Here is a 13,923-nt window from a genome sequence, read left to right as displayed (position 1 = left end):
GCAGTTTTTGTAGATTCAGTAGAAGAGGTTTTCTCTTTTTTTTTTTAACCCTAAAGGTGAATTACAGAAATCAGATAGATGCACAGTCTTAAGGAGATTGTTACATTCAGAAATACCCTTGGAAAGTTCACCAGTGATTCCCTCTAGCACAAAAAATCTAGTCATAATCTGGTCCCGCGTTGAGAAATCCATTCCAGTTTATAGTGCAAGACCTTTGTAAGGGGTTGTTCAGCTGCCCACCATTACTGCAAGTATCGATAAACCTTGAAACAATGATTTCCAGAGTCTGCAACCACAACATGGCCATCTGAAGTTAGCGCCAGGCCCTGGGGACCATACAGTGGGTCAGCAGATGTGTTAATGTAGGACAAAAATGATCCGCTTCCATCAAAAACCTGTAAAATAGAATGCATAGTTAAGAAGGGCACAGGGAAAGGGTTAGTCACAGGGATGGGAGGGGAGGAGAGTTTGTTATGCTTGGGGATGGTAATTGGGGCATGAAATCAAATGTGCATGAACTATTGAATGTAAAATGAATTTGCTTTGTAAATTTGCACCCAAAGCACAATAAAATTTAAGAAAAAAAATCCTGTAAAATATATAAAGTCAGAGTGTTATGGGAAAAGTTATAGTAAAATGCCAAAATATAAATTAGAAAACCTACTGATGATGTTTTTTGTTGCTGATTTTGTTTTTGTTGTTGGCTGATGACTTTGGAAAAACCCATGTGTTACTGAGTAGAACTGCTCCATAGGGTTTTCTTAGCTATAATTACATTTCCACTGGCAACGGATGAGAGATCTAATTTCTCTGCATCCTTCTCAGCATTTGGAATTATCATTATTATTTTAGGTATACTTATAACTATGTAGTAGTATCTCACTGTAGTCTTAATTTGCATTTTCCTAATGTCTAGTGAAGAAACTCTGGTAGTGCAGAGGTTGTTGTTGTTGTTGTTATGTGCCATCAAGTCGGACCCGACTCATAGCGACCCCTCTTTGGGTTGCCGAGGCAGTATCACTACAGAAGTAGATTGCCCCATCTTCCTTCCGAGGAGTTGCTGGTGCGTTTGAACCACCAGCCCTCTGGTTAGCAGTCCAGTGCCTTAGGCACTGTGCTACCAGAGCTCAGCTACTAACCAAAAGGTTGGCAGTTCAAAACTACCAGCTGTTCCATGGGAGAAAAATGTGGCAGTCTGTTTCCTTAAAGATTTATACAACCTTGCAAACCCTGTGGGGCAGTTCTATTCTGTCCTATAGTGTCGCTATGAGAGGGAATCAACTCAGGGGCAGAGGGTTTGTTTTTTAATATCTAGCAATGTTCAACATCTTTTCATGTGTTTATTTTTCTTCATTAGCCTCTTAATATGGTGAATTATATTGATTTTGTACTCCTGGAATAAATACCACTTGGTCATGGTGTATAATTGTTTATATATATTGACAGATTCTATTTGCTAATATTTTGTTAAGAAATTTTAGTCTATATTCATGAGGAATTTTCTTTTTTGTACTTTTTTCAAATGGTTTTGGTATCAAGGGGCTCTGGTGGCGTAGTGCCTAAGTCATTTGACTGCTAACCAGAAGGTTGGTGGTTCAAACCCAGCAGCTGCTCTGCAGAAGGAAGATGGGGCAATCTGCTTCCATAGAGATTTACTGCCTCGCAAACCCAACAGGGATTGCTATGAGTAGGGATCAACTTGATGGCAGTGAGTTTGGTTTTGGGTTTTTTGGGTATTAGGGTAATAATACTAGCTTCATAAGCTGAGTTGGGAAGTGTTCCCATGCTTTCTACAGAAAATGTGTAGGATTGGTGCTAATTCTTCTTTAAATATTTGGTAGAATTATTCAGTGAAACCATTTGTGTCTGAAGATTTCTTTTGGGAGAGTTTTTAAATTAGAAATTAAATGTCCTTAACCGTAATAAAAACCAGTTGCCGCTGAGTCCACTCCATATTCATGGTGACCACATGTGTATCAGAGCAGAACTGTGCTCCATATGGCTTCCACTGGCTGACTTTTTGGACGGAGACTGTCAGGTCTTTATTTCGAGGTACTGCTGGTGTGGCTCAAACTTCCAACCTTCTGATTAGCAGCAGAGGATACTGCACCACCCGAGGAATCCTTAACAGCAACAGGGCTATTCAAATTACCTGTTTCAGATTAGGTGAGTGGTGTAGTTTGTACCTTTTGAGAACTGGTCAATTTCATCTAAGTTGTCAAAAAAATGTGTGTAGAGTTGTTCATAGAATTCCCTTACTGTTCTTTTGATCTCTTCATGGGTTGTTTCATTACTCATATTAATTGTAACTTTGTCATTCTTATGAAAGTTTGGTCAATTCATTTCATTGATGATATCTGTTGTTTTTCTGTGTTGAATTTCACAAACTTCTGATTCTATCTTTACTATTTTCCTTCCTTCTGCTGGCTTTGGGTTTGTTATGGTCTTCTCTTTCTAGTTTCTTGAGGTGTAGGCTTAGATGACTGATTGAGACTTTTCCTCTTTTCTCATGTAAACGTTTAATGCTATTAATTCCCTCTTATCACTACTTCAGCTGCATCCCACAAATTTTGACAGGCTTTGTTTTCATTTTCACTCAGTCCAATGCATTTTTTAATTTGCCTTGAGACTTATTCCATGATCCTTGCATTATTCAGCAGAATAATGTTTATAATAGCATAAAACAAACTATAAGGAATTATAAAGGAAAATAATTATGCTGAAACAGTCATCAAAATATAAAATTTTGATAGAGTAACATGTATGCTTTTTTAATTAACACATAAAATAACAAGTAATAATGATGAATCTAATAACCACTGTAATTTTTGTAGTGGTGAGCATAAATGACAACTCGAGATGTCTCCACCAACTAGAATATAAAAATATCTGTGGTTTCTCTTGGTGACAAAATCACAGATACTGCTAAAACTACTGTGATTATTATCTATATTCATAATTGAAGGAAATGATCATTTTCAGTTAAAATAATAATAATAATGTATTATTTTTGTTCATAGGCCTCTTTAATTTTACCCATAAGCTCCTTCAGGTGTGTACAATCCAGGTTAAGAAACTCTGACTTACAGGGTTTCACACTGATAATACAAAAAAGAAAAAAAGCCCAAACCCACTGCTGTCAAGTCAATTCTGACTCATAGTATGCTGCCCTATTCCTACTTCTCCATTTTCCTTAGCTTGGTCTTTCTGGTACAATTATCTATGGTCTTATGACTTGACCAATGAATGGAGCATCTTCCAGTTTCGAAGAAGCCAATTCTTCACTTTTAATAAATACCAACCATTCGAAACAAATAAAGTAGCATTTAGTCTACCTGGATCCTGCTGTTTCCCCAGTCTGCTACAATGATGTTGCCATTTGAATCCACAGCTACACCTGTCGGAGCATTAAACTGCCCATTTCCTTCTCCATTTGAGCCAAACTTTAAAATGAACTCTCCTTCCTGATTAAACACCTGCATGAAATATTTAAAAATTATTTTTGAAATTAAAATGATTGAACCAACATTACCGACTTTTTAAAATCTTCTGTCTGAGTGGGGTATTTATAACAAGACCTATGATTTAAGATATTCTAAATATAAAACAAAACAGAAAACAAACTCTACAAACTAGACCCCCATATCATCTGTGTTTCCACAATTTACTGTATAAATCTGATTTTCATTTGTTAAACCACCACATCTTTTTTGTTTTTGGCTTATACTTGATCATTAAATAATTTGTGTTAAAATTACTTTTTCTTTTTTTTTTTAAATAAACTATAAAATACTATAAAAATATAAAGTAGTGTGAGTAAGTAGAGCTGTCATTTTCAACAATACTATTCTTTCTGCCTTTAAATGAATAGCCAAATTTCAAGAATGGGCAACTGGATTTCTAATAGGATGAATAATAATTCAAAATTGGGTCAAAGATTAGGCGTTTTTTGTTAGGCCGGATGCTCATAATTTATTATCATTTTACAAAGTCAACATAACAAGAAAGACTAGGTCAGAACCCGCGCTTGGAATAGGAACAATTCATTTAGAGTGTGTGTGTGTGTGTGTGTGTGTGTGCATGTGCACACATGTGTGTGATGGCATAGGGTAAAGAACAAGCAAAGGGCTTTTTTATCTACCCTCATAAGTTATTTTTAGTTAAAATAGAGCTTATACGAGCTTGACTGACTCTTTGATGAATAGAATCTATTGGGAGAAGAGAGGCTATCAGAAGTAAATTTACACTTATGTAAATTCTCTAGTATCTAATACAGTCAAGAAATGGGCTGTTGTGGCTAATTAAACACTGTTATTAGCAGAGTATTACTCTGTATGTACCATATACAGATTACTGATTTTGACAAAGCCGTAATTTTAATACAATGTGTTTAACACTAACAATATGCTTACTAAAGCATAATTTTATTCTGATGATTCAGATACTACTTAATGGTATTGAAAATATCTCTAGGCCATTATTTTAACTTCTATTATCATGCATACTAGACATTAGGAATATTCATTAACAAAGTATATACAAGATACTATGAGAGTAAAAAGGAGCTCTGGTGGCATAGTGCCTAAGACATTTGACTGCTAACCAGAAGGCTGGTGGTTCAAACCCACCAGCCACCTTTGGAAGGAAGGTTGGGCAATCTACTTCCATAGTGATACTGCCTGGGAAACCCAAGGAGGTGTCGCCATGAGTCGGATACGACTCAACAGCAGTTTTTTTTTTTTTTGTAGGAGAGTAAAACCAAAACACCACCACACCTGGTGCTGTCAATTTGATTCTAACTCATAAGGGTTCCTAAATGTTGAACATAAATGTGATGTGTTCACTAAATCTGAGTGCAGACTTAAGTTCTTGAAGATGATCTCAGAACCTTTTAGTTCTCGTACCATCTCTGTGATCATGAAATTAAAACGACTCTATTTTCTTCTCCTTAAGTACATCAGGGAAAGTGCAACATTCCTTTCTCCAAAGCTAAAATTACCTTAAGAAAGTCATTGGCTCTTCCTGAAGTAATTATATAATTGCCAAGTAAGCAAGTTTCTTCTGGTTCTTAGGAAGGACAAAGACAATTAACAATCAGATTGTACTAAAATGTCATGTTCTAGAAATATTCCCTTTTTATTCCTTTTACATAAAACATCCTAGTTTTAAAGCACCATGGGAGTAGATTTGTGCTGGTGAGGGTGCAGTTTGTTACTCTCCTCTGTCTGTTAGCAAACCTTACAAATAATCTTTTTCTCTGCTTGTGTTTTTCTGAGTCAGTATGTTTTTCTTGGCATAATTTAAATGGCTTAAATGCTTCTGCTTCACTTAGGAATTATGGAGAATGTCAAATGTTGTCTTGCTTGTTTTGTAATGAAAAGAAAATAAACACTGAAGGTAGCTTAAGAACTAACTAGACCACATGTTAGCCCCTAGCCTATGGGCACAGTATTTACATTTTCCAAGAGAGAAGTTGCCTAACACCAAAACTGCTGCTAATTGCACGGTTTGCATGGAAAACAAAGGTCTGAGTATTCTTTAAAAGCTATATGGCAAGAGTTGTAAAAGAAAAGAGCAAACACAAAAAAAGATTGTGGTTTTCTGAAATATGAGGAAAATCGAGGTTAAATAGGTAACTGAAATAACTTACCTCTACTGTAATGAAAACGGAAGTATTTTCAGAATCTTAAGAATTAAAATTTGCCCTAGTTTCTATTTTCCTCATCTAAAATGTCATTTCACTGCTTATAAGTTTTTCAGATGAAAACACATTAAGAGGGAGAAGGATCAGCTGAAGTAGTTTTTATAGCTTTTTAGAATGAGTTTTTATAGCAAGTTTTTAATAACCTGGATGAAAATCCTCTGATTTCAAAATTCTACTCATGTCAAACACATCCAAGTAGAAGTCTTCTCTGGTATTCTTTGCCTTGGGAATACTTTCTTTTCTTTTGGACACTTACCAACTTTATATGTACCTGTTTTTAAGAAATAATTTATTGCTACCTGCCTTGCATTTTGGTTCCTTACATATTTCACTTCCTTCCAGTGTCAGCCAGGGCTGGTAAACAGGAGTGGACTCATGTACCTACCAGTTGACCGAGAGAGGCTGTGTGGAATACTGGGAAGGGAAAGGCTCTGAGGCCACAGTTGTGCTTAGGAGGAAAAAGTAATTTGCCTAATTATTCTCATCTTCTATGGGGTGGAGGGAGGGCAGCACCTTTTGGCATGCATTTGCTGGTCTTTGTACTGTCAGCAATTTTGTGGATTTTCTTCTTGCTGAATGCCCTATAGTTAATGAATGATTCCTCTATTAAGTGAGTAAAGGCAGGAAGTATGGTAACACCCAGTATTGTCCTTAGATAGTTATGCTTATCATATAGGACTGTGACAGCCCCCTAGGAAGAACAGTCACAACACCCAGACTCTGCAGCCTCTTGGCTGTTTTTCCCTCTGTCACCACCCATCTAGACAGACTTGTCCCCAGGTCCTCTTCCTTTTATCAAAACACCTTACAGAGAGAGAGGTGGTAGCAGAGGCTGCAGCTTATCCACTTGGTGGGCAGGCAGGAATGGAGCTTTAGCATTATGGTAGCAACTCTGGAGAGAACATGCAACAGGGGCCAGTCTCAGAAGTGATCACCAAACCTTGAGATGCCTTAGTCTAGAATATTGCTAGATATATTCTGGTTTTAGTAAATGAGAAATCTGTTTTGAAACACTTTATTATTTCCTGATTTGCTCATTAAAGGTACAATCTCTCTCTCTCCCTATTGGCAGGGGTGGATGGCAGGAGGTCATTATCTAAATAATACCAAGTTTGTGAAAGCATTATAAGAAGTATGAAATATACTACATGAATTTAAGTAAGGGCTAATGTCTGCCCCCTGCCCAAACCTGCTATTACAACAGGGTTCCATTATCTAAAGACCTCATAATGCAAGAAATTTTAAAAGTTCTTTTGTTTTCATTTATTAAATAGCTTCAAAATTTAAGCTTCAGAAAGTTCTGCCTCTAAGTTCCAGTAACTGTTTTTTTAAATTTAATTTCCAAGTCATCTCGATTTACACCAGTTTCAAATTAAGAAACTTATTGCCACTATATTTTGCTGAATTTGTGGCACTCCAAAATCTGTATGTTCAAATTAAAACTTGCATTTTTAAGCAGAAGCAAAATCTACTCTTTTAGATTAATTCCTTTTGTGTGTGTATGTGTGTATTATGTTATTTTCTCCAGACCTCTTTCTTAATGAAAGCAGTTAAGAGTTAACAACAACTTTTGTGCTTATAGTACCTTGACAGAATGGTTATGGAAGTCTGTGACAATAATTTCATTATTGCTATTTACAGCTGCAAAATGGGGACCTGCAATAGAAATGGGAAAAAAATATGTGATGACCGTAACAACAGAAGTGATTGATTACAACAATATAGCAGCTACTGTAAAAAGAAACAGTTAATACATTAGCTCTATTATTTATGAAAGAACAGAGAATCATAGACTCAGTCCTTGGAAGATCATTCACCCAGACCTCTGGCTCCAGGTAGCATGGATCCTATGCTGTTTGTTCTACCTTGTGACTATCTACTCTGACTTCTTCCAGATCAAAGTAGGAGTTCTAGTAGCCCTGATGAAGTGGGGTGAGCAGAAAGCATCAGAATTCATTCGCCACACCACCATCTGAAGGTCACATCTGCCAGCTTCTCTGAGTAGGTGTTAGTCATTTTAGGGCCCTCAGCTTCCCATTGAAGAAAGACATGGTCACTCTTAGCACTGGGGAAAAGCCTCCAATGCATATTCTTTTTAAAATCCACACTTCATAATTTTGGGTGACATTCAGAATTTGGCAGGGCTGGAGACAAAGCACAAAGAAAAATTATGGGGATTAATGTTAAATACAAAAAGCATCCTTTTAAAAAGAAAACTCAATACACTGATTCAGCCTCTGCTTGCAGATATGAAAGCCCAAGTAAGCTTGTGACTGCCAAGTGGTGCACCAAAAAAAAAAGGAGCAAAAGAGATTATCCTCCCTGTATCCATCAAATATTCTGAACTCCTGCTTTCTTATTATAATCACCTAAAAAGGTGAAAAACAAAATCTTATGCAGAGTTGCTTTCAAGGCTACCTAGGTGGAAATGAGAGTTACTCTACTGTTCCTCAAACATTTACTATTTAAAAAACAGTATTTTATTTTAAAATTCATGATTTAATACTAATATTCTAGGATTAGACTTCTGAGTTGTAAACTGCCACCGTTAAGAACCACACCTGGATCTGAGATCAACTTACGGCCCGTGGAATAACTGAGAAGCATTAACCATGCTTTTGCTTAGATTTCATTCCCAGCATCTTTCCCAAAGTCAGCAAACACACTGGGGATGTGGCGTCTTCAACATGCTCTGACATGCAAATGTGAGCAGAAGAAGCATAGAAAAGGGGGTTTACATATTACCGTCAAGTGTACCTGCAAACTGCCTGTCCCCATTTCCTCGGCTACCAAACCTGGTGACTATTTTCCCATTTGGCTGGAAGATAAACACACAGCACGCTTTGTTGTCCACCACAATAATGTGCCCGTTGCGGTCCACAGAAACTCCTTTGGGCCCCATCAACTTTCCTGATCCAATTTTTGTCTGTTAGAAACAAGTACAGAAATCAACTAAGACATCAAAGTTTATAACACTGTAGAACATGAAGATAGACATTTGTTTTCATAAACATCTACTGGTACGATACAACAGGAGTGCCCAGCTACTCAGATAGCTCAATGAGCTTCTCTCTTGGGAGGTCATCTTTGTCATGGCCATTATTTGTTACAGATATTTATATAAAATCCTTATTTTTATTAGGGATCACCACCAAAAAAGAAAAGTCCTAGAATCCCATTAACTGAGGCCCCAGTTCCCTTCTACAGAAGCAGTATACTAGTGATAAATCACTGGATCAGAAACTCGAAGACCTTGTCTTGTTTCTGTCACTTGCTTTGGACAGAGCTTTGAGAGCACAAATGGATTTAATTTCCTTGTGTATCACATTCCTTATATAATAAAAAAGTAAAAAAAAAAAAAAAAGATCTTAATACCTTCCAATGATATTTCTCAAGTATGACTTAAGTAGGTATAGTGTTTAGCATAGAATACAGCATATATTACACAGTCATTAAACGGAAGGAAGCATTGTCATTATTAGATATCATAATTGCCAGGCATCCACCATTGAACTTTATTAGAATTAAGCTCCATGCAGGCAGGAATCATGTCTGTTTCATCCACCACTGTGTACTCGTAACCTAGCATACTCCTGGATGCACAATAGGTACTCAACAGATATTTGTGAAAATATCAATGAAAAAAGTCTAGCATTATTATGGGGTAGTCTTGATGATTAAATGCTTCTAGTTTGCACCAGTTGCTGTCAAGTTGATTATGACTCATAACAGCTCTATAGGGCAGGATAGAACTGCCCCCATGGATTTCTAAGGCTGTAATCTTTACAGAAGCAGATTGCCTCATCTTTCTCCCACAGACTAGCTGGTGGGCTCAAACCTCTGACCTTTTGGTTGGTAGCTGAGCTTTTAACCACTGTGCCACCAGGGCTCCTTTTGCACAGTATTTGAAAATGGGAGAAAAGCATTACATTTATATAAGCAAAATACCATATGCATTTATTTATTTCTCTGAGTACAATGTGTATATAAATGGTTATTTACCATGAAGCATATGTCTGTTACCTGTATCTCATATTCTTATAGGAGCTCTGGTGGTATAGTAGTTAAAGCATTCAGCTGCTAACCAGAAAGTTGGCAGTTCGAACTCACCAGCTGCTCCGCAGGAAACAAATGAGGCAATCTGCTTCTGTAAAGATTTACAGTCTTGGAAACCCTATGGGGCAGTTCTGTTCTGTCCTACAGAGTCACTATGAGTTGGAATCAACTTGATGGCAGTGAGTTTTTTGGTTTTATATTCTCAGAGCTCCATTTTCTAGAGTACATACAAAGAAGCACTTCACTCATCCCCCTATTATTTAGTAATTTTACAAACACTGGTTGAGCACCTATTATGTGCCTGATATTGTATTCTAGGTACTTGGTAAACAAAGACAGTAAGTTATAGTTCCTATCTGCAATTACATCTTCATCTCATTGTAGAGACAAACATGACTACTGGACCCTTTTAAAGTGTCTGGTATTGAGTTTTCAATTTGGTAGCTTTGGGAAAATTCAAATAGGTCATCTCAGAAGTCACGTGGGACAATAATTCGATGACACAGGTCACTATAGACAAGGAAGAAGAAGGTGCACTCTAGGTGAGGGAGCAGCCAGAAGGAGGCACAGTAAGTGAGGAGGACTTTAAGAACCATAGTCCTGCCTGGCACCTTGGCTCAAATGTCAGATGTAAGTGGATCTATATGTGTTTTTATGAAAGATACTTCAGATATATTACTGAACAAAGCAACATACAGAACTTCAAGTATATAAAGTAAATATAGTTTGAGCCTACTTGTGTTAAAGTGTTAAATATATTTGTATATTTATACATAATCCTGTTTTATGCACATATATATACCTGGAAGGAAAAATAAGATGCCAAATAATGTTTATATCTAGAAAGTGGTATAGTGGTAGTAGGAGAAACTCTTTTCATTTTATACCCTTCTGTAGACTTACTTTAAGGAGCTCTGGTGGCATAGTGCCTAAAGCATTTGACTGCTAAGCAGAAGGTTGGTGATTTGAACCTACCAGCCACACCATGGAAAGTAGACATGGCAATCTACTTCTGCAAAGATTTACCACCTGTGGTAGTTCAATTTGTGTGTCAACTTGGCTGGGCCTGGTTGAGTGGCTGGGCAGCTGGATGCAGTATTCCCCATGAAAAGACTGGTAATCAACTCCATGGTGGAATCTACTGGGAGCAGCTGAGTAGCTAGCTGTCTTAGGGAATGTGGTCTGCTTCCTGTATACAAGGAGAAGCCTTGGGGAATGGTCTCTAGTTTATGGCATGCTTAGACCCTGCATGTAGCCATGTTGTTGTTCAGCAGCCAGCCATGCTCTGCCATCCTTGGGACTTACAATGGACTTGAGTTAACAGCCTGCCATGTGGTTTGATAGCATTGGAACTGTGCCATTTTATTTGTCAACCTTGGGCTTGTTAGCTTCAGCAGCCAGCAGCTGCCCGAGTGAAGAGATGCCTCTAGCTTCAGTGGGCTGGGAGCAAGAGGCAGAGCTGCAACCCAAGGTCGAGGGGCTTTCACACAGCCCCTAGAGCCTGGCACTTTGAACTCAGACTTCTAAGCTCCCGAACTTTAAGAGAATAAACTCCTGTTTGTTAAGGCCATCCTATTTGTGGTATATTCTTGTCAGAATGGTACTAGGTGACCAGAACAGAATATGGTACCGAGAGTGGGGTGTTTCTCTGACAGATGCTTAAAGTGTGGAAACAGGAGTGGAGTGCATCCTTGACCCAAGACCCTGGCAGAGAGACCCCAACATACGGTATGACAGATGGAAGGAGCAGAGCAAGAGACAAGGATGAGAGATGGCAGGAGCAGAGCCCAGAGACTGGCATATGAGAGACAGCAGTAGCAGAGTCCAGAGAGAACCGGCATGAGACAGCGACAGCCTTACCAGCCCACAGAGGAGAAAGCTTGATGCCTTTGGTTAGGCAGCTTCCTGGCAGAGTGGGTTGCCTTCAGGCATTAATTGGTAGAAAAGACCAGCATGAAATGGAGTAGCAGGTTGGCCAGCCCCAGAGCAAGAAAGCTGAATGCTTTGGGGGCAGGAAGATTTCCAGTGGAGTAGGTTGCCTTCAGCATTAATCAGCAGAAGCAGAGAGACCAAGGAAATGGAGGCAGAGCTGCCTCAGCCTGAAAGGGTAGGACCATGGCCTTTGGGGGTGAAACCACCAAAGCCCCCTAGGTTTCAAGGAGCCAGGCCTTCACCAACTTGGTTCTGGAGTGTGGGGCTGCTCCTTCATTTGAGTCAGTGGGATGGAGCCACAGCCGCTGCCCAAGAGTGAGGGGGCAGGGCTGCCATGCCCAAGAGGGAGAGGAACAGGCTTGCCAGGCCAAGGGGGTGAGGTGGCCACTTAGAGGAACTAGGGGACTGGAACCACCCAGTGAGAGAGATCTGTACAGATTCCACCCAATGAAGATCTGTACAGATGCCAAGTTGACAAGGGGTGGAATTGTGGTAGTTCAGTTTGGGTGTCAACTTGGCTGGGCCTGGTTGAGTGACTGGGCAGCTGCATGTAGTGTTCCCCATGATGAGACTGGTAATCAACTCCATGGTGGAATCTACTGGGAGCAGCTGAGTAGCTGCCTTAGGGAATGTGGTCTGCTTCCTGTATATAAGCAGAAGCCTTGGGGAATGGTCTCTAGTTTATGGCATGCTTGGACCCTGCATGTAGCCGTGTTGTTGTTCAGCAGCCAGCCATGCTCTGCCGACCTTGGGACTTCCAATGGACTTGAGTTAATGGCCTGCCATGTGGTTTGGTAACATTGGGATTGTGCCATTTTATTTATTGACCTTGGGCTTGTTAGCCTCAGCAGCCAGCAGCTGCCTGAGTGAAGAGATGCCTCTAGCTTCAGTGGGCTGAGAGCAAGAGGCAGAGGTGCAGCTAAAGGTTGAGGGGCTTTTACCCTAGAACCTGGCACTTTTAACTTGGACTTCTACCCTCCTAAACTGTAAGAAAAATAAACTCCTGTTTGTTAAGGCCATCCCATTTGTGGTATATTCTTGTCAGAGCGGTACTAGGTGACCAGAACGCCACCTCAGAAATCCAATGGAGGTCACTATGAGTCAGAATTGACTCGATGGCAGTGAGTTTTTTTTTTTTTTTTTGGCAGATTCACTTTAAAAATCAATTTATATATGTGTCGGCCCTCTAATCTTCTCTGTATATATTAACACTTTCTGACAGAAATAGTAAGCCAAATGTGCAATTCCAAATTTCCTAATAATCACACCAAAAAACTAAAAAGAAATATTTTCTATTTTATTTATCACTATATATATAAAATAATTTCAATATGTAATCAATATAAAAATTATTAAAGACATATTTTTGCATTCCTTTTGTTTTGGACTAAGTCTTTGAAATCCAGTGTATATTTTACACTTAACAGTGCATCTCAATTCAGACCAGCCCCATTGCAATCCACATGTGGCTGATGGCTACCAGATTGGACAGTGTAATTCTACACACTTGTTGTTGTTGTTATGTGCCATCGAGTCAGCCCCGACTCATAGTGACCCCTCCTTGGGTTTCCAAGGCAGTATCACTACAGAAGTAGATTGCCCAAGCTTCCTTCCGAGGAGTGGCTGGTGGGCTTGAACTGCCAGCCTTCTGGTTAGCAGTCAAGTGCTTTAGGCACTGTGCTACCAGAGCTCCTTCCACACACTTAAAAGATCTCATTTATGTTCACAGCATCAACTCTCCCCTGTATGTGTAAGATCCCCAAATCAATATCTCTAGCCACTCCTCGGAAGGAAGGTTGGGCAATCTACTTCCGTAGTGATACCACCTCGGAAACCCAAGGAGGGGTCACTATGAGTTGGGTCCAACTCAATGGCACATAACAACATAACAGTCAGGGCCTATTTTACAAGCTGTCATTAAAAAAATTAAAGAAAACCCAAACTAATACCTCCTGATTTCCTAATTTCATTTATGGTACAGTTCTTCTAGTCACCTAGGATCAAAATTTCAGAGCAAAATTTATTCTTTCTTTCACCAGTTTAGACCTCAGTTTTCTCATCTGTATAACGGCTGCTATTTTTATAGACTCCCTGAAAGTATAAGGGAAAGGACCAAGCACAGCATCTGGCACACAGACGGTCCCCTTCCCTTGACCCATCCAGCTGATATTCTACCTGACCCATAAGATTATCTTCTTTCCCAACAGAAACATGAATCTATTAATTAGAGG

General features: G+C 39.1%; 1 protein-coding gene across 1 annotated transcript in view; it reads right to left on the bottom strand.

The window, feature by feature from the left end:
- Nucleotides 1-242: 242 nt before the first annotated feature.
- Nucleotides 243-13,923, bottom strand: part of TRIM2 (tripartite motif containing 2) — a 78,745-nt gene continuing 65,064 nt past the window's right edge. Inside the window, exons 8-11 of the mRNA XM_007943962.2 lie at nucleotides 8,462-8,630; nucleotides 7,290-7,360; nucleotides 3,336-3,476; nucleotides 243-395 (exon numbers count right to left, since the gene is read on the bottom strand). Coding sequence (XP_007942153.1) covers nucleotides 243-395; nucleotides 3,336-3,476; nucleotides 7,290-7,360; nucleotides 8,462-8,630 — 534 coding nt within the window. The remainder of the gene's footprint in view (nucleotides 396-3,335; nucleotides 3,477-7,289; nucleotides 7,361-8,461; nucleotides 8,631-13,923) is intronic.

Source organism: Orycteropus afer, unplaced genomic scaffold (assembly GCF_000298275.1).
Source record: "Orycteropus afer afer isolate SDZICR_OR568_19922 unplaced genomic scaffold, OryAfe1.0 scaffold00116, whole genome shotgun sequence".
In the NCBI taxonomy this organism is placed as follows: domain Eukaryota; kingdom Metazoa; phylum Chordata; class Mammalia; order Tubulidentata; family Orycteropodidae; genus Orycteropus; species Orycteropus afer.
This window is presented reverse-complemented; position numbering and strand designations above follow the sequence as displayed.